Source organism: Mobula hypostoma, chromosome 7 (genome assembly GCF_963921235.1).
Source record: "Mobula hypostoma chromosome 7, sMobHyp1.1, whole genome shotgun sequence".
NCBI lineage: Eukaryota > Metazoa > Chordata > Chondrichthyes > Myliobatiformes > Myliobatidae > Mobula > Mobula hypostoma.
The window spans coordinates 157,438,961-157,460,533 of NC_086103.1; the positions used below are offsets into that span (position 1 = coordinate 157,438,961).

The 21,573-nt window shown below is 39.0% G+C and overlaps 2 protein-coding genes across 3 annotated transcripts in view; one reads left to right on the forward strand and one right to left on the reverse strand.

Moving 5' to 3' along the window:
* LOC134349692 (mitochondrial ornithine transporter 1-like) overlaps positions 1-10,149 on the forward strand; it is a 70,838-nt gene extending 60,689 nt beyond the window's left edge. Inside the window, exon 7 of the mRNA XM_063054391.1 lies at positions 9,919-10,149. Within this exon, the coding sequence (XP_062910461.1) occupies positions 9,919-9,947 (29 nt within the window). The 3' untranslated portion in view covers positions 9,948-10,149. The remainder of the gene's footprint in view (positions 1-9,918) is intronic.
* The window catches only part of tpte (transmembrane phosphatase with tensin homology), an 82,937-nt gene that overhangs the window by 24,558 nt on the left and 36,806 nt on the right, over positions 1-21,573 (reverse strand). For both annotated transcript variants that reach the window (XM_063054383.1, XM_063054381.1), the window contains exons 9-13: positions 18,206-18,269; positions 17,836-17,900; positions 7,750-7,810; positions 6,300-6,381; positions 6,124-6,212 (exon numbers count right to left, since the gene is read on the reverse strand). In XM_063054383.1, the coding sequence (XP_062910453.1) occupies positions 6,124-6,212; positions 6,300-6,381; positions 7,750-7,810; positions 17,836-17,900; positions 18,206-18,269 (361 nt within the window). The remainder of the gene's footprint in view (positions 1-6,123; positions 6,213-6,299; positions 6,382-7,749; positions 7,811-17,835; positions 17,901-18,205; positions 18,270-21,573) is intronic.

Here is a 21,573-nt window from a genome sequence, read left to right on the forward strand (position 1 = left end):
AGTCAGAAGGCAAACACAGAATATTGAATAGAAAAATGTTTATGTCAATAAGCAAATCAGGTTTCAGAAAGAGAACAAGAGCAGAAAAGTCAAAATTACATAAAACCACATCATCTCCTCATTCACGTTCTTCCCCCACAACCTCTTCCTAATGCTGCTGGTTCAGCATTGTGATAAAAGAAACCAAATTATATCCCTCATTGATGCACAGAAGTGTATTTTGGCAATGATACTCCACTAGTTAAAACTCAAATTAGAAATCCAATATAGACTGTAGAGCACTGAACTCTCCTCAACAAAATTTCAGAATCACAGCTCTTGAAGTCACTGGTAAATCATTAATAGATGAACAAATATTTTATTTAACTACACTGTTGAAATGTGCTAATACATTAGGTTTTCCTTTTGGAAATTTACCTCAATCCAGAATCAGAGTAGAATGCTGCTCCTGATTGCAACAAAGAGAGTTTGGAAATTTACAGAATTAACCGTTAGGCAACTGTTATCTTGCCACTTCATTTTTTTTTGGAAGAGGTCAAGGAAAGCTCTTCTTGCATCTGACACTTGTCTTATTTGCATTATGCTCCAAGCTGCTTGAAACCTGAAAGGTTTGAATATTAATTTCTTTTTCAAGTCTATACCACCCCTCCCCCCAGTTTAAGTTTAAGGGCATTGAAGCCAATTTTTTTTGCAGCTCTAACCAATATTTCACTGATCTTTGCAATGTACTTGGCTATGTTTCATCTCCATATGAGGAGACATCAGTGTGCCGGTAATTGTGATGAATCCTCCAAATGCTTGGCCTTTATATACTTATCAACTAATTCAAATTTCCAAAATTATTACCATTGTGATGTGGGAAGGGAATCTCGCTGTTGTTTGGGAATGTGGTGAACTTCGTGCATTGTGGTTTGCCTGCATTGACAAATAGGATCGAGGTGCACGTTTTTTTCCCCACAGAATTGCTCGTTGAAAACCACGATTCTAAGAATTCTCTTGCGTGCCGTGTGCTTACTTGCACCATGGCTTTCACTGATGCCCAGACAGATTTGTGCACCTCTCGGTCTTTGTGGGTAGAGACTAGGGAGAGCTGGTCATGCCGTTTTACAGCCTGTTAAGGTTCATGGATCCTTGTGGATAGTTTTCGCCCAGTACGGCTGACATAGTATTTGCTGCAATCCCTGCACTGGTCTTATCCAATAGCTTGCTTTGTTCTTTTGGTCTGCATGGTGCACGTAAACACCCAGCATCCAAGGGAATTCCTAGAAGCATGATTTTCTGTAAACAATTCTGGAAAAAAAAATGTAGACCTTGATCCTATTTATGAGCCAATGCAGGCAAAATTCCAGACCACAACGCACTAAGTTCGCCACTCCACCAATCAACAATGAGATTTCCCTCCCACATCACAATTGAGTTTTCAAAATGAAGACCAATCAGCTGACTAGTAAGTAACTAAAGGCCAAGCACTCGGAGGACAAACCACAAATAACAGCGCACTAATGATGTCTCCTCATATGGTGATGAAACGTTTGCAAACGGATTGTCAAGTTCAGAAAACAACTCAACCCAACCATCAACCACCCAAGTTACACATTTTCCAAATTAGTTCCAACGTGTTTCACTATGAATACTATCGGCTGATTCTGCAAGAGTTGTCTTTTCTGTTAAGTTGCATTGAGTTACATCAGCCAATATGATTTTGACAGCCATCCAACCCATCCTGCTCAAACATCATAGCAATGCAAGTGCTGATCAGACCTACAAACGATTCCAAGGCTATCCAGAACAGTATTCTTTTCACTTCATACCTTTTCATTACACTATTGCTCTGAACACACAACTTAAACTGTGTCTTCAAGTTTCTGGAGAGTAGTTCAAACACAAGACATGATAAAGCAAGCTTTCAAATCTTTGCAGTTCACTAGGCAAATGAATTGGAAAAGGAAAAGGTCTCAGGTTAAATAGAATAACCTTTGGATCATGACACAGGTCTCCTGCAATAAGACCAATAGACACAGGAGCAGAGTTAGATCATTCAGCCCATCGATCTTGCCCCACCATTCCATCATGGCTGATTATCCCCTCAACTCCATTCTCTTGCCTTCTCCCACAACTTTTGACGCTAATTAAAAACCTGTTAACCTCCGCTTAAAATATACCCAATAACTTGGCCTCCACAGCCGCCTGTAGCAATGAATTCCAGGGATTCACCTCCCTCTAAAGAAATTCCTACTCATCTCTTTTCTAAAGGGGTGTCCTTCTATTCTGAAGCTGTACCCTCTGGTCCTAGACTCCTCCCCCCACCTCCCCACCCCCCACTGTAGGAAACTCCCTCTCCACATCCTTTCTATCTAGGCCTTTCAATCCTCTATTAGTGCATGCAACATGGCCAGATCGTACTTCTGAGCCTTAGCAAATCTAGACTGATGTTTCATTGTAATGGGAGGACACTTCAATTTAGCATCAAGTGCAACAGTTAAAGTTCCAGCTAGGTTCTTGGCTGGATCTAAAACATTGTACCAATTACAGCAGCACCATCTGCTGAAACTTCCACTCAAAATACCTCCTGTAATTATTGAATAGCACCCCCAAAACCTTAATTGACAAAAGGACATGGGCATCCAGAAATAGCCATTGTATAAAGTATTGGTTCCATTATGTTAGTCTAAGTGCATTGTTTAAAGTATATTGAAAAGCACCTTAATGAGATTAAGATTCAAGTCATGTATTTTTTTTTTACTATAGATCTTCATCCTGCAGAATTACCAAATCAACTGCATCTTTGGCAAAGATCTTGCTTTCAGTTATCTGAACTGGAAAAAAAAATCATTCCACAATTATCCTTTTCACTTCTTTTGATTTATTTTGGAGACATGTTGAAAATTGTCAGATGGGTGACCACCCAGAAAATTTGGAACAGGCACTTGAGAAATTCAAAGTTCTAACCAATACATTTCACTTTAATTATACATCGCCAGCAGATTCTGCACAGGAACTCATTTTTTAAAAGCAACATTCAAATCTCAGCCATTAGCATTTAGACTTTCAAGTAACATTACTACTCTGCAAACTCCCCTCCCCAAAGTAAACTTATTCAATCACACACTTACAACTCAACATAAACACGAGGAATTCTGCAGATGCTGAAAATTCAAGCAACACACATCAAAGTTGCTGGTGAACGCAGCAGGCCAGGCAGTATCTTTAGGAAGAGGTACAGTCTCGGCCCGAAACATCGTCTGTACCTCTTCCTAGAGATGCTGCCTGGCCTGCTGCATTCACCAGCAACTTTGGTGTGTGTTGCTTACAACTCAACACTTCAAGAAATAAAATTCAGCTCACACACACACACACACACACACACACACACACACACGCACACACACACGTGCACACACACACACCCCATACTGATTTCAGGTAGGCTACTGACATTTTTCACATTTTAAACATTGTTCATCTTCCCTCTTCTCAGGCTAAAAAGCTGGCATATTCTTTGTTTAAAAAAATTCATCTTGGTACTCTTCAAATTCTAGCATCTTGCTCCAAGTGCCAATAACAATGCACACACTGTTATTCCTGTGCATTTACTCTCTCATCTTTGCTCTGACCGGATTTATTTCAATTGGTATTATCATTTGTGAATACACATACAAGGTAGAAAAGCCTATTCCACACTATTTTTGTTAAAAATACATATAATCGATGAAGTGAACCAAACTTCCATAAAACCAGTTTGAAGATCACAGCTGGACACCATTCCTGATGAAAGGTCTTTGATCTGAAATGTTAATTTTTTTTTTAATATACACACACACACACACACAACATATACTATATATAGGTGAAGTTTGAACTGTTGAATGTTTCCAGATTTTTGGTTCCTATTTCAGATTTCTACAATCTACAGGGTTTTATTTATATTTTCATGAACTATGATTTCACCAAAACGTCAGTATGTTTGCAGAGGTGAAATGCCTACAATTGCAAGCCTCCTGTAGTTTTCAAAGCAAGCTTAGGGTCACAGGAAACTACAGTCATAGAAAAGGGCCCTTCAGCCCATCTAGTCCATGCAGAACCATTTAAAGTACCTACTCGCATTGACCTGCACCAGGACCATAGCCCTCCATGCCCTTCCTGTACATGTACACCTCCAGGCTTCTCTTAAACATTTCAAGACATATTCAAGACATGACACTGGCTTGTTCCACTCACTGCTCTGAGCGAACTTTTCCTTCATGTTCCCTTTAAACATTTCACCTTTCACCCTTAATCCATGACCTGTAGTTGTAGACTCATCCAACTTCAGTGGAAAAAGCCTGCTTACATTTACCCCATCTATAAAACTCAATTTTGTATACCTCTTTCAAATTTCCCCTCAATCTTTTATGTTCCAAGGAATAAAGGTTAACCTATTCAATCTTTCCTTACAACTCAGATCCTCCAATTCTGGCAACATCATTGTAAATTTTCCCCTCATTTATTTCAGTCTTATTTACAACTTTTCTGTGGGTAGGTGACCAAAATTGCACACAATACTTTAAGTTAGGCATCACCAACGCCTTATACAACTTCAACACATATTCCAACCGCTTTATGAAAGCCAATGTGCCAAAAGCTTTCTTGACAACCCTATCTACATGTGACACCACTTTCAATGAATTATGGACCTGTATTCCCAAGTCCCACTGTTCTACCACACTCCTTAGTACCCGACCACACTGTGCAAGACCTATCCTAGTTGGCCCTCCCAAAGTGCTACACCTCTCACTTGTCTGCATTAAATTCCATCTGCCATTTTTCAGCCGGTCCAGATCCCTCTGCGAGCCATGATAGCCCTCCTGGCTGTTCACTACACACACACAATCTTAGTATCATTTGCAAATTTGCTGATCCATTTAACCAATTATCATCCAAATCATTGATACAGGCATTAGACAACAACTGACCCAACACATTCCCCATGGCACTCCACTAGTCACAGACCTCCATTCAGAGAGGCAACTATCTACTACCACTTTCTGGCTTCTGTCACAAAGCCAATGTCTCTTCCAATTTACTACCTTATCTTGAATGTCAAGTGACTGAACTTTCTTGATCAGCTTCCCATGCAAGACTTTGTCAAATGCCTTGCCTTCATCAACTTTACAGGTTAGTTCCTTGAAAAACTACAAGACTGGTTTGACACGACCTACTACACACAAAGCCATGCTGACCATCCCCAATCAGTACGTGTCTATCCAATTATTATTGTAACAAAGTAAACTAAATTTTTTTAAAAACTGCAGTTGGTAGAAATGTGAAACAAACAGAAAATGCTTAAAAACTAAACAGGTCAAGCTAACTTAACAGTTTCTCTTTGTACCTTTGTACAGACAATACGTATTATGTTCTGCAGACTGCTGCATCATTCATGGACTTGGACTATTTTTTAGTAGGACTATATTTTATATCTGTCTTATATGTGCTACATGTGCCTTGTACTGTGCATGACTGTTGGTATTGTGTTTCACAGCTTGTCCTCGTAGTAACACTGTTTAGTTTGGCTGTCTCTCTGGGTATTCATGCATGCTTGAATGACAATTAAACTTGAACTTGAAACACTGATGTCCTGCTGAGATTTCCCAGTGTTTGCCATTGTTACATCATGTTGACACAGATTTTCTTGTCCTATGTGATTAACTATGCTGATAACTGTCTCCATCAAGGCAATTTGACTCATCCTATTACAGACATCCCTTTTGTCCTCAACATTCCTTCTCCTAGTGAGATCCAATTTGTGTCTCTGTTTTTCACCCAGATCTGAAGGGCTGGCCGTTTCTCTTTGCCAAATGTTTTCATCATTTTATTTTCTGATTATTTCCAAAATATGTAGTGTTTCAGTCAAGTCTAGTAGCAGAGCTGGACATCTCCCAAGTTACCTGAAGAAGCAACGGAAGCTGATGTGATCCTCACCATACAAACCCAAACATCCCCTCCCAAGTTACAAAGGAAGCACAACGTACAGAAATTAGTCAGACTAGAGTCTATTCTGTTTTAAATTTGAGATTAATCCATTAACTTGAATTTGATAACCTTCAGTAAAATGGTATGAAATGTCAAAACCAGAAAGTCTCCTACCTTTACCACCTTTGCAATGAATTGCTATAACATTTTTCTCATCAGCTGCCATCCAATCCCGAACATTAGCTGTAAATTTCAGCATGTCCCTGATACAAAACATTACAACTTTTAAATTTTGTACTAGACAGCAATGCAAGGTTGTTCATTCACCTTAGAGACAAAATTAAACTTACTCCAGAGCAGGTACATTGTGGTCATCAATGAAAACTCTCTCTACTCTGTAATGGAAGAATCTTGGGTTGTAGCCCTTTTCACCTGTCACAGAAACAGGTCAGTTAGAATCAAATCTGAAAATTACTAGATCAACCGGTATTAACTTTCTATAGGTGGGTCCACTTTATTTTTTTACTGTACACTTAAGAAAATTAGCTGAAGTAGTCAAATGATTTGAATAAAATCATTAAGACTGGCCAGTTAATCAAGATGGCATCCTATTATTAATGCTCATTACTGAAAAAGCAACTCATATGAAAAGCTTTAGTGAGCCTCACGTAATTTTCAGTCACATTACTCAAATGAATCCCCTTTATATCAGGGGTCAGTCAGGAATTTCAGTTGATGAAACTCGCATGCAGTTCAGGGACCACAGCAGTATAAAGTCAGCTTATTTGCATGTTTTTACAAACACAAGAAACTGGAATCCTCAAGAGCATTAAATGCACTTAAACCCAAGATAAAGTGACATGGTGACAAAGTTAAACTATAAATATCCCTTTTTGTTATAACGTCCAGGAGTTTTGACTGTAATTCTGTTTACTGTGTGTTTATTTTATTTGTGATCAAACCAGAGATGATTATACTAAACATTTCATCCTGACAACACAGTGCAATCTTAAATTGACCCTTTATTGCTTAGTAGTAGCAAATCAGCTCATTGTTCATACTATTTTGTTTAAAAATATTTGCTCTCAGGATGCGGGTGATACCATTAAGGCCAAGTTTTTCACGGATTCAATTTACAATATGAAAATATTCACCTCTATCAAGAATAGTGGAAATATTAACTTGATTAGACTCTCTCGAGTGATAAGGACGAAGGTCTACAAGATTAGCTGAGTGATCAAGCAATACCAATATTTTATAGTTAAAATGTGTTACTTATGAGGAAATGTGAAGGTAAATGTTGCCAAAACATTGTTGCTTGTCCTCTTCTATGCTAGAGGGCATGTAATGTATTTACATAGAAGTCTGAGAGTCAATTACCCAAGCACATCCACCATAATCACAAATGGTCATGATGTCCTGGGTTTCTAGTGTTCCATCTTGTCACAATTTAAATTTAAAAAGGCCTAAAGCAAAACTTTGAATTTTCATTCCAACATATGAAAACTTATAGGGGAACTATCCAAATCAGCTTGGGTGAATGGACAAGTTGATCAATATAGTAATTAGTCAATTGTATATGACTTATGAAATGTTTGTTTCATACCGTTAAGTTCAATCTCCAAACATTACGGATTTTTTTTTATATCAGCACGTGAAAAACTAGGTTGGTTTTCCCAGCTATTATTTAGAATTTTTAAATGTTCACATTTAAAACAACCCACACTTCTTTGCCTCTGTCACTCCAAAATGTTGGATTCTCATTTTCTAAACATCCCACTTAAAAACAAACATACTCACTGCAGAGGTTATAGACTTTGTAGTGATCTTTGTGCTTGGTATCAAAAAATCTTGCAACTTCCTGTAAACAGATATAATTAATGACCTCAATTAAATCACATACCTACAGTATCTGAGAATATGCTCATTCATTGCTGTTGGAATTAATGAGGAGCATGATCAAATCAGTATATACAGAACAAATGTAATATCATAAAATACTGAATAATATAATTGAAATAATGAAATGTCAAAGTAATTTCATATTGGTAACACCTAAAATAAAATTACATTCGTTAAGCACTTTTCCCCTCAGTCAACAAGACCGTAACAAGCAATTTACAGAAAGATTAAAAATCAATTATATTTATAAATGGTCACAATTTCCATGACTGTATTATACGTGGAAACTAATGTGTTTTTTTTCTACACAGAAGCCAAAAGTAAATTTTCTTGTGCTGTTAGTTTCTTGAAAGAACCAAAATATGTAATGGTCATGATCACAAGCAGACACAAGCAGATTTATATATATGTATTAGTACCAGCTGAGAAAGGTGAGCCAATATTGGATCGGGAGTTGGAGGGCAGGGAAGAGTTGTTTTCCATTGTAGCTAATAGATTTCCCCCACATTATAATCACCTTTATAACCATAGGATCTATTTTGTACAGATTATGAGAAACAATAAAAAAAACTACTGGTTTTGCAGCAACATGAGCCAATGGTCAAAAATGACAAGAGGGAATTGACTGAAAATATCAATTCCTTCTCCACCAAGTACATCCAGCATTTTCAACTTTAATTTCAGATTCCCAACATTAGCATTATTTTGCCTTTTATGCTACAGAAAAAAAAACTTCCCACTGTCTGAAAATAGAGAAAATACCACCTAATATTTTACATCTAGCAAGCAAAGTGGCTTTAATCGAATACTGTTCTAATAGCATTTCTGACAATGGAGCTGTCAGCTTAATTTTGCATTCAGTTCCCAGGATGTGCTCACTCAGCAGTAGTGTAGTAACAGCAGTGGAAAAATCACAATGACTCAGTTTTGAGGACAAGCAGCAGAGGGGGACAATGTGCACAACACCTACAACATGAACAAAGGTGACTTCTATCCACATCATCTGGAAAAGTTCTAATCCAGCAGAAGTGTTGAAATACATGTAAGGATAAAATATCAGAGATATTGTCTACTGTTTAATAGGTGAAAACTTATAAAGTTAGGATCTAAGAATAAATCAGTGATAGCGTGATAAATATCACAGCCATTTGACGAAACATCAATCCAGTTCTCAAAAAAACTAAAAACTTGGAATTTAATTTCCCAGGAGTCTAACACATAATTCAATCCTGTCAAACAAGTTTAAACACTTTTAGAAAATAATAAAAACCTGAGGTGAAAAAAAAATAACTGATTTTACACTTCATTAAGTTAGTATGAAATTTCAGTCACACACTTTGTTCAAGTTCATTGAAAATCCAATGACAAACTGTGCCACATTTTTAAAAAAAAAATGATACAGCACTTGAAGTTGCTTATACCACCGATAACTACTTAAAAGGTCAGTTAAGACATTTCACAACTTTAAAAGAAATCCATTTTCAACAGAGTTGAGAGAAATTACCAACAGACACCCTAGCTTCCAATCTGATGTTTTACAAATATAGAAAATAAATACTCCATTTATCCGAAGCAAAAATGATCTACCTCGATTTAAATTCCAAAAGATTGCAAAGGTCCACAAAGTTTCTTGAGAAATCACGGATAGACTTTGGACATTCTTAAAACAGGAATGTCAAATTGAAAAAATAAGTAGGGGGTACCCAGCTTGGATCTCATGCTTATTGGCCAGTCATACTACAAAAGATAACATTTTGACTTTGTTCTATCCTGGTAAACATTTCATATACAAGGTGGGCCAACATCCAGACAGGCTTCACTTAATACATCCAAACAAAAGTACACCTTAATCATATATCACAAAACCGGAACTCAAACATCATAACCCAACTAGAGAATGGGGCAGTCATTGGCAATATGAAAAATTGTAGGAAATATTTCCACAGGTTAAGGCAGTATCTATCAGCCTTTATAAGAATTCTGAAGAGTCACTAACCTGAAATCTTAAACAGTTGCTCTTTCAACAGACATGCTGAACATTGCCAACATTTTCTGCTTTTATTTTAGACAACAAAGCAAGTGGAAATAAAATGTGACATGGAAAAAGATGGAGCTCGGGAGTTACCAAAATTCTTCCAGAACTACTTCCTGGAGAGGATGGCAGGCTACTAAATCAACATTAATAGAGCAAGTAGAATTTAACATCCAAGCAACACATGTTAAGCACGCAAACAAGAGGAATTCTGCAGATGCTGGAAATTCAAGCAACACACTTTAAAGTTGCTGGTGAACGCAGCAGGCCAGGCAGCATCTCTAGGAAGCGGTACAGTCGATGTTTCGGGCCGAGACATTTCGTCAGGACTCTCGGCCTGAAACGTCGACTGTACCTCTTCCGAGAGATGGTGCCTGGCCTGCTGCGTTCACCAGCAACTTTTATGTGTGTTACATGTTAAGCATGTTACTTTTCTACAATAAGCAAGCATACAATGATCACAACTGTTAAACAAGATACAAGTAAATCTGCCTTAAAATATTCCAATGTTGAGTAACTAGTTTATTGCTGATCCTAAACATTTACATCCATTACAAATAAAAGATGATCATTTAAACTTCGACTGATTAACTTGTTAAAAACCATTGATTTCTTGAATGACAACATGACTTAATAAACCACGAAACTCTTTTTGTAGCATTGATCTCAACAACACAAGTGTTAAACTTGTGACCACTTCAGTAAATCTTTAAGTCACTTCCTTCGAGTTGGTGGATTGTATCTGAACCCAAATCTACTTCTGGGAGGGTCACAGGTTACACAAGTACCACAATCATGAAAGCAGCATTCTACTATGCACACCACAAAGGGTGCAACTCGTGTGTTAACAGAATAATTCTAAATAAGTGTTGTTTATGTCACAAAGCACATCCAAGTTAGATGCAAGAACATTTTTGTTGTGCAAGTAAAATCATCAAATTGCTCTTCATGCCCATTCTACATGCCCGTAGATTGTTCTGGGACAACTCCACAAGACTTCACTATTTTTAGCACGTCACACAAGGAACTCGAGGCAAAGGGAGTTTGACCTGTACAAGGTGCCAGTGGCATATGATCTATAAAGGAACTTTCAGGTGATTATGTTCATTTCCCACTGCTGCTCTTCAATCTTGGTACAAAACTGGAAGGATTGATTGAAATAAACTCTAGTTTGCTACAAGGCACCCTGGAGTTTACAGAGCATGGTGGCCAAAAAAACAAAGTACTCAGGGGCGGAAACAAGAAACCATTTAGTCCTTGATGGCAGCAAAATTTCAGATGAAGGTGATAGGAGGTATTAACTGAACTGGTCAACATATGATTGCATCTATTAAATTGCTGGTCAAATGGCAAAAATATTGCCATTGAGCAGTTAAGAGATTAATATTTTTCGATATGCATTACCTGCATAGATTTGTTGATGGCATGATGAGTTTATTCATGAATAGAGCTTAAAGAAAAACAGAGCAAACAAGCTCATTCCTAATATTGAGAAAACAGGATCACTGAGCAAGCAGCTGTACAGAGTGGGGTTTCAATCTCTTCAATAACTTTCAATTCCTTGGCCCTGACTGCCTCAATTTCACCATGGATGTCCAGTCCCTATACAGTTCTATTCCCCATTAATAAAGCCTTAAAGCTCCCTGCTTCTTTCTCAACAGACTCAACCAGTTCCCCTCCACCACCACCACCCTCTGTCTGGCACAACTGGTCCTCACTTTCAATTGCTTCGGCTCCCCTGACTTTCCCCAGACCTGAGGGGTAGCTGTGGGCATCTGAATGGGCTACGGCTATGCCTGCCTTTTCACTGGCTACATAGAATAGTCTACGTTCCAAGCCTTCCTTGGTAATGCTCCTCAATTCTTCTGAACTATATTGGTGACAGCATTAGCACTGCTTCATACACCCAGGATGAGCTCATTAACTTTGCCTTCAACTTCCACCATTACTTTAAATTCTATTTCGGACACCTCTCTCCCCCTTTCTCGATCTGCCTATCTCTGGAGACAACCTATTTACCTCCATCTTTTTATAAACCTTCTGATTCCCACAGCTCACCCTGTCTCCTATTCCCTTTTATTACTACCTTCACCTCAACCACATCTATTTCCAGGATGTGGTTTTCCTTTCCAGGACATCAAAGATGTCCTCCTTCAGAGAGAAGGGTTTACTTTCCTCCAGTATCAAGCTACCCTTACCAAATCTCCTCCATTTCTTGGGGCAGGTGTGGATGTCTTGCTGACTTAACAGGGGTACAGCTCCTCTTGTTCTCTCCTACCACCTCACAGGTCTCCGCATCCAACACGTTCTTCACAATTTCCTCCATCTTCACCGTCATCTTACCACCAAACATCTTTACCTCCCCACTCCACCCACTCTGTAGGGATTGCTCCATCTGATTCCCTTGTCCATTTGTCCTTCTCCACTAATCTTTCTCCTGGCACACATCCCTGCAAGCAACAGAAATGCTACATTTACCCATTCACTTCCTTCATCATCTCCATTCAGGGCCCCAAGTAGTCCTTCCAGGTGAGGCAATACTTTACCTGTGAGTCTGTTTATCATATCTGGTACTTCCAAAGTGGCCTCCACTACACTGGTGAGACCTGACATAAATTAGGGACTGCTTTGTTGACCATCTCTGCTCCTTTCATGAAAAGTGGAATTTCCCCAGTGGAAAATCATTTTACTTCCTATCCCAATTCCCATTCTGACATGTTGGTCCATGTCCTCATCTTCCACCACGATGAGGACACTCTCAGGGGAGGAGAACCAACACCTCACATTCCATCTCGATAGCCTCAACCTCATGGCATGAACCACAAACAAGAGAAAAATCTGCAGATGCTGGAAATCTGAGCAACACACACAAAATGCTGGAGGAACTCAGCAAGCCAGGCAGCACCTGTAGAAAAAAAATGTACAGTCGACCTTTCGGGCCAAAAACCTTCGGCAGTACAGTTGATTTCTACTAGTAATTTTTTTCCTCTTTTATTCCCCACTCATGCCTCTTACCTCTTCTCACCCGCCTATTGTCTCCCCAGAGACCTTCCATCTCAACATGGTCCACTCTCTTCTAACAGATTCCTTCTCCTGCAACCCTTTTCCTTTCCCACCCACCTGACTTCACCTATCACTTTCTAGCTAGCCTCCTTCCCCTCCCTCATTTTTTTATTCTGGTATCTTCACATTTCCTTTCCTGTCCTGAAGGAGGAGGGACTCAATCTAAAACATCAACTGTCCATTCATTTCCACAGATGTTGCCTGAACTTCTGAGTTCCTCCAGCTTTTCCTGTTGCTGTGGGTCAAGAATGTTGAGTAGAGTTGAGTGCACCAAGATATTTTGGATTCCATTTGCATTTTTTAGAAATTGAGACAATGCACAAGCATTGAATAGTACAATCTTACATGGTGGAAACGTGACTACCTCTGAATGTATATTCTGCAGGAGGTCATTCAGCTAAAGTGCACCATCTAGTGAGCAAAGTAAACCAAAGACAAATCAATTTCACACTCATGTTTGGAAGATCACCATTTAGAAATATATTTTACTCCAACAATGGCACGAATGTACTTTGAATCTTTGAAATCAAAATCTTTGGAAAGTTATGACCAGCTTCATAACCACTCTAGATGTTCTCTTTTCTCCCCACTTCCACCAGGGAAAGATACAAAAGTTGGAAAGCACATACCAACAGGTCTGAAGACAGCTTCTATTCTGCTGTTATGAGGCTATTCAACAGTCATCTTGGAAAAGTAAGATGGAGTCTTGACCCCAGTTTACCTCATGATGGTCTTGCACCTTGTCTGCCAGCTCCGCATTGCTTTATTCTGTGTTCTGTTATTACTTTTTCTTGTCCTACCTGAAGTGATGAAATAGGCTGTAGGGATGGCATTGTACCTTCGTATATGTGACAATAAAAATTTAACCTTGTTCAGCTTTTTATCCAGCATTTATAAATAAATGCCACTGTCTTTGAGCTCCTTTCTGAACCAAATGCAGAATGCTCTTTCCTTATCCTTTCTTTGAGATGCCAAAATCTGAGACCTCAGTTATGACCAGCATAGGTTTTGTTTAGACAGCAACCTCATTCATTGCCAGCGTGTTTCAAAATACAAAATTGGTTTGTGTACATCTCAATAATTTTTTTTTCATAAACATGCACTGCACCAACTTGTATTCTCCGAGATGGCGCAATTCAGGAAGCTTAGAGCGGAGGCGCTAGAGAGGAGGAGATTAGAGGAACAATAATAACAACAACAAAAAAAATCAGCAGCTGGAGAGGGATCTTTTCTAGATCAAACACTTGTTTCACTGCTTCCTGCAACAATTTAGACAATAACCCATCTTATTCCAATGCCAGTGAAATTATAAGATGTAGGAACAGAATTTTACAATTCAGCCCTCTAGTCTCACAATTAAAGCACATGAAGGAGCAGGAGGACATCTGACCCTTCACAGTTGCTCCACCATTCAAAAGATCATGGCGGATCTTTAACTCCAGCATCATTCGTACACTAACCCTGCATCCTCGATATCCAAATGTGTACATTCTGAATACACTCAACAACGGAGCCTTCACAGTCCTCTCAGAAATGCACAAACCCTTTGGGTTTTTGATCTAGACACACCAACCCCTCAAATCCATCAAGCTTTTCTTCTCATTCTCAACTCCGTGCCTAATCTCTTAACCTTTCTTCATACAGCAAAATGCCACAGTTCAGTGAGCCTTTATTGCAACAAGTTGGGAGATTTGATATATAAACAGATAAATACAAGATGCAGTCTCAGCAAGGGTCTGTACAAATGTAGCAACACGACTCTGCTTGTATGTTCAAATCCTCTTGCAATACAAGGCAATGTATTGTCTGGCTTTCAAATTGCTTAATAGGCCTGTCTATTAATCAGCAATTCAGATACAAAATTCTCATCCCTCAGAACACCAGCATCTTTAGCTCCTCTATTTTTTTTTCTTGATCTACACAGTTTCTCATTTACCACAAAATAATCCATTTACTAGGCCCTTTGCAATTCACTTAGCCTCTATCCCTCTACCTTCACACAGAGAAGACTGTTCACCAACTCTTTAGATAGCAGTTTGTATATATAACACTAATATCTCATCCAACTCTGACACGCATTGAACACCAATCCCAATACCCCACTTCTGGTCACAAATGAAACTTGGCCTGTTTACTGCTAGTCCCCATTTTCAGCCCATTAACCAGACCTCAAACCACACCAGTGTATTATAGTACTTAAACGCTTAGCTCTTGTAGCATAAAATTTTCAATACCACAAACATGCCTGAGTCAAGGACAGAGTCTTAGAAAAATACAGCACAAAAGCAGGCCCTTCAGCCCATCTACTCTGTACCAAACCAATTAAACTGCCTACTCCCATCGACCTCAACCAGGACCATAGTCCTTCGTACCCCAACTATCCAAGTATCTATCCAAATTTCACTTAAACGTTGAGTCTGAGCTTGTACATACCACTTGTACTGGCAGTTGTTTCCATTCTCTCATGGCCCTCTGAGTGAAGTTTCCCTTCGTAGTCCCTTTAAACTTTTCAACACTGTAGGAAAAGTGACCTCTGTTTGTAGCCCCACCCAACCTCAGTGGAAAAACCCTGCTTGCACTTGCCCCTCAAAATCTTGTATATCTCTAGCCCATCTCCTCTCATTCTTCTACATTCTAAAGAATACAGTCATGACCTATTCAATCTTTCCTTGTAACTCAAGTCTTCCAGACACAGCAAGTTCTTTGTAAATTTTCTCCGTAATCATTCAATCTTATTTATATCTTTCCTGTAGGTAGGTAACCAAATCTGCACACAATACTCCAAATTAGGCCTCACCAATGTCTTGTACAACTTGAACACAACATCCATCTCCTGTACTCAGTACATTGATTTATGAAGACCAATGTGGCAAAAATATCAATCTTTAGCATTAAAAAGGATTTTCAACCTTGAAATCATCTAAAAATAAGTGAAGATGGAAACTTGTATTTAAGCATCCAAACACTTTTTGGTTAGATAAAATGGAAAAATCTCTGCTCAAATGAGAGTAGCAAATTTTGATAACCTTCCATCAGGAAAGTTGAACTCATTGCTTTAGATTCTATAAAGCTGATATCCTGCAATCAGCAGACCAAGCATATTCAGGTGTGAATCCCTCTGAGTTCATTCTAATTTAGTTCTTCATGATACAGGTAACTAGAAAAACAAATTTGACTCCACATTCTCTTTTTTAAAAGGTCTTGAGCAGACAGATCTGACAAAACCAAAAAAAACTAGACTAATTTCCAAGCTAATGATACAGCCAATTGTTGAGAAAAATGATTTCATCCAATCTGTCCCACATGTAATCATTTCTAGTAAGCTATTGTATATCAAAGCATCATTCTTACAGAAGAGAAAGTACCCTTTTGCAATTCTGAGGTGGAAATTCACATCCCGTGAATATGTATATAACAAAAATATTCTAAAGCAGTGAATGAGCAGACACCATATCTCCAGATTTATTAAGAATAATGAAGAATACACCTGCCAGAATGCCCACCAATTCCTGCAACTATTCCTTCTCATCTCCACTGTATTCCTTCTACTCAACCTCCAAACAAAGAAATGGTCTCCATGAGCCTTAAAATTTATCTATACAAACTGCTTTTCAATTTCCAAGAACTAAACCCATGTTTAAATGGTGGTGATTTTAGAGCCAGTTACACTACATGGAAACAGGCCCTTCAGCCCAACCCAGATGCCTGTCCAAGCTAGTCCCACTTTCCTTCATTTGGCCCATATCCCACAAACTTTACTATCCAGGAACATGTCTAAACACCCTTTCAACATTGCAGTTGTACCCAACTCAGATTACTCTGTCACTTGTTCCATTCACGCATTACATATAGTGGAGGATTTTTACTGTGGTGAACTATGTACAACTTCAACTTGTATGAGAGGGTTCTAAATAACTGAAGATTCAAGGTGCAATTAGAAAGCTAGTCACACACAATGAAGGATTCTGTCAAAGGATTTCTTTGTAGCAAGCAACTGTTCAATTCAGTTGAATACGCTTTCCATTTCAGTTTTATGGGGTCATTTGTACTCAAAGCTTTTAACCTTCAAGACTGCCAAGTTCTGCAGAAGTCCTGATGAAGGGCCTCAGCAAGAAACATCGCCTGTTTATTCATTTCCATCGATGCTGCCTGACCTGCTAAATTCCTCCAGTATTGTACATGTTGCTTTGTGTTTTTGACTTCTGCAGAATTTCTCATGTTTATGAATTCTGCTTAGTTCATTAAAGGCACAGCAAAAGTTCCTTTACACAGCCCCAAAACTGAGAACTCCCCAACTCTATGCACGGAACAAATTTTCCACCTCAATCTGATTATTTCAGCAAGACATTTTTAGTGCAAAATTGATGAAGTTTGTGGTGGACTTAATCTAACCAGATCTACTTAAATGGAGATATTTGGTAATCAAATATCTTTAGATTTGCTAATGGAATTCCTTTTATTGTGTACACACTTGGCATGTATGTAATGCTGTGTGCATTACAACAGCGTCTACGCTGCTGAACTGTGTTGGTTAGGAAGCATTTTAGCACAACCGAGAACATGAAAATAATGTCCGAATAGGCTTTTACAGCATAATCATGCCAATAGTTTGTACTTTTCCCACCACAAACAGGTTGCAAAACATGGTGCACAATATTTTTAACCACAAACACAAAATGGAGCCAGCTGCTCTATATTCATGTGTCAGTTCTTAAGCATTGCTTAATATTGCTCCCTCGTAGCGTCTTTAATCTGGCAAGAAAAAAAAACTGCAGCAAATTCAAAATCAAAACACAAGCACGAAGTAATGTTAGCTTGCTGACTCGGCAAGCAGAATGGGCTTATTTCCCGATGTTAGAAATCAGTTTCATTTGTTTAATTTACTATACCTCGATTGGATTTCTGTATAATGACTGTTTCCCAGAGGAAGGAAATGACATGGCAATAACTCGATCTGCAAACAGCACACAAGACCAGTATTAGGACTTCGTAAAAATTCAGCAACTAACTGCCAAGGCAGCCACATGAAACAAAGCACAAAACAATATTTGCAATCCAGATCTCACAGCCTCCATATCTTCACTCTGGGAAAATTCATCTCATCCCATTAGACAGATTCATTCCTGGGTTGCCTACACAGATGGTTTCAAACCAACGAAGTAAAAAAAAACTAATTTTCCCTACCAATTCCCACCACCCCCCCACCCCACCAACTCTTTAACCACAGATGCAGTGTGGAATATCAAAAGTTTTACAAACCAGTAATGTAAGTGAGGTCCAAGTCAAATCCATCCTTTTGATAGCGTCTTTTATTTTCAGACACCTGCAAATAAAAAGTCTGTCAACTATCCACTTTTACAGGATAATAGAATGACAATACTAGTATTTCTTTTCCTTTAAGAACAGGGGGTCCCAATCATTTTTATGCCATGGACCCCTATTATTAATTGAGGGGTCTGTAGACTTCTGGTTGGGAACCCCTGCTTTAAAACTAAGATTTATGGCAGGTCTTCACTTGAATGTTAATTACATTTTGCTTCAGGTTTTAATTGGCCCACTAGCCTTTTCTGGAATGGTTGGGTCAGGGTTGGGGGTGGGGGGTGAGGGCCTGCAGAGGAGTCTGCCTCTGTATAGCACACATGGTACGTGCAGTTAGGGTAGATCTGTAGTCATGGACTCACAGGACAGTACAGAAATGGCAATCAAAGACCTGTATGCTTCCGAATTTCAAACTAGCAATACTGGGAGAAATGCAGAAGCAGCTGAGGAAAGTACAGGCAGTACACAAAGCAAAAGCTCATGATCATTATATGAAGATGCAAAAGGTCAAATAATTTCTTAGTGAAACAAATGGAGCGGCCTAATTATATTTGTCTCAGTGAAATCTCTTCCTCTCAAGGCATTTTTAATTTAGGATCTGACAACATTAAGATTTATTTTCTAACTTCTGGTCATTTCTACCCCCCCTTTTTCTAATCCCTATTCTTACCCTGTTTCTCCTCACCTACCCATCGCTTCCCTTGGGTTCCCTTTCTCCAATAGCCCACTCTCCTCTATGAGATTTCTTCAGCCCTGTACCCCATCACCTCCCAGCTTCTCACTTCAACCCCCTCACCTGGTTTCACCTATCAACCAGCCAGCTGTACTCCTTCCTTCCCAATACCTCCTTATTCTGGCTTCTTCCCTCTTCCTTTCCAGTCCTGATGAAGGGTCTCAGCACCAAAAGCTGACTGTTTATTTTTAGTCCATGTAGGTCGCCTGACCCGAGTGCCACCAGCAATGTGTGTGAACCAAGATTTATTGTCCTCATAATTACCGGGTAGGCAGCGGTGAACTACCTTATGAACGTGCACCTGTCGTGGTGTTGCAGAGAGCTCCAGCATTTCAATCCAGCTAGTCAGGACAGTGTACAATTTAGAGAGAAGCCTACTCTTGTGTGAGTATACAGTGTGTGCACGTCAGTGGTGGAGGGAATGAATGGATACAAGTGGTTGATCGGTGCCATTCGAGCAAGCTGCCTTTTCCTACAGTGTTGAACTTCCAGTTGCTGGCATTATACTCAACCAGGCAAGTACAGAGTATTCCAGGAACATGCTCGACATGTGTGCGTTAGATAGCTTAAAGGCCTGTGAAAAGGCCAGTGTCATCCCTCAGATACACAGCCTCTCACCTGCATTTGCAGCCATTTATATGGCTGGTGTATTTGAGTTTCTGGACAATGGTGACACCAGGAGGTGTGAACACAGCAATGTCTGAGGCAGGTGTTTGCTGGAGGGGATGGACAGTGCCTGCCACTCTGTGGCTTGAATGTCACTTGCCAGTTACCAGCCTATGGCTGAATGCTGTCTAGTCCTTGGTGCATGCAGAAACGGGCTGGCTCATTTGCTTATGATTGCAAATGAAGATGAAAACTATGCAATCAGGAACAAACATCCCCACATCTGACCTTATGATGGAAGGAACTTCAACTGATAAAGCAGATGAAAGGTGTTTTTAGGACGTAGTACAGCACAGTGAGGGCCCTTTGACCCATGACGTTGTGCCAACCCTTTAAAGAGTTGTGAACCATTGCTAACAAAACAATCACTCCAATACATTGTTCCTTCCAAGTATGAAAAAGTAATTTATTGGAGCTTGCTATACTAAATTTGGGAAAAAAATCCACTTTTTAAAAAAATACAATCATTTCTCCAGGTCTCCTAAAGACACTAGATTTTCTAATTTCAGCAAGACTTAAATGATAATCTAGAGAGCAATATTCATTAGTCTCTTAAATACTGTTGTCCCAGTAGCTTAGACTCCAAGTTGCACTACCTAAAGACTATATGAAAATGATACTGTATACAAGTCGTGTTGGTAGGTATACTTAGTATTTAATGCTCATTTTATGATGGAATCAAAAAATAGGTCAACTGGAAGTTGAATAAATTCTGGAAGATCAAATAGCTCAGCTATTGGGCTCTGAATGTTCCCAAATTTAGTACAACAAGCTCCAATAAATTAGAGGAAATCAGATTTTTAGGAAAATAAAGATTTCATGTTTCAAACACACTCACTAAAGCAGTCCTCAACTTCAAGGAGCAAGCACATTTTCTTCACTGAAAATAGCAGTAACTAGAAAGCACTGTGATAAAAGAGGACTTGATTATATAAAGCAGACATCTCCCAATGAAGAAAGGGAAAAGAATAGCAAGCCAAACAAAACCAATTACATCCACATACTTAATTGGAACAACTAGGATCTGAGTGAAAGATCAAAGTAGGCAAGTCTCCCTCAGGTTAGCAGGCTAGTGCACCAGATAATGGGACTGCCTCAGTTCCATCAAGCCCAGTTCATTCCCAGCCTCTGGTGTTGCACCTGTGGAATTCATGGGATCATCATGGGATTCCCATGGGATCCCCTAGCACTCCCCTTTCTTCTCACCAATCAAAACATGCTGGCTGGCAGATCACTTAGCTATGGGAGGTTACCCCTAGAACCAGTGGATGGGAAAAGAATCGGAGTTGCTGTGTATACAAGTAATTTACAAGAATACCATTCATAGATTTGCCCTGAGAATTAGCACTGACTAAATGGGCTGAACTGCCTTTGTGTGTCAAGAGAGCAGATCAAAACTAAAAACACTCCACCTAACAATCAAATTCCTCAATGTGTAGTTTGTTAAATGAATAGGATAGCATTTGACACAACTTGCCTTCCAGGACTTCTAGTTTGCAGTATTGAAGACTTTGTTCCTAATTAACTCATCCAAAGTACCCTGCTACCACCCAAACAAGTCTATCAAAGAAACCAAATAGTACAGTATCTAGACCAAGAGAGGATTGGTGGAAAAGAATGATCAAATAAAAGTAAGTTTATTCTGATAATTGTATCTCCAATAACATTACACACTGACGCCCCAGCACCTCTCCTGAACCAGAACCACTCAGATTTACAAAAAATGCAGTCAGGGCTATTTGTTCTGCTGGAGTTTTTCCTTTTATTGATTATTTATCAATTGATTTTAATTTCACATTTCACTATATGTTTGGACATACATGGGATTAATAAATGAACCTGATAATCTATGACTTTTTAACACCAGTATTAAGAATTTACTCTTAAATTTCAAAGAAGGAAAATCTTG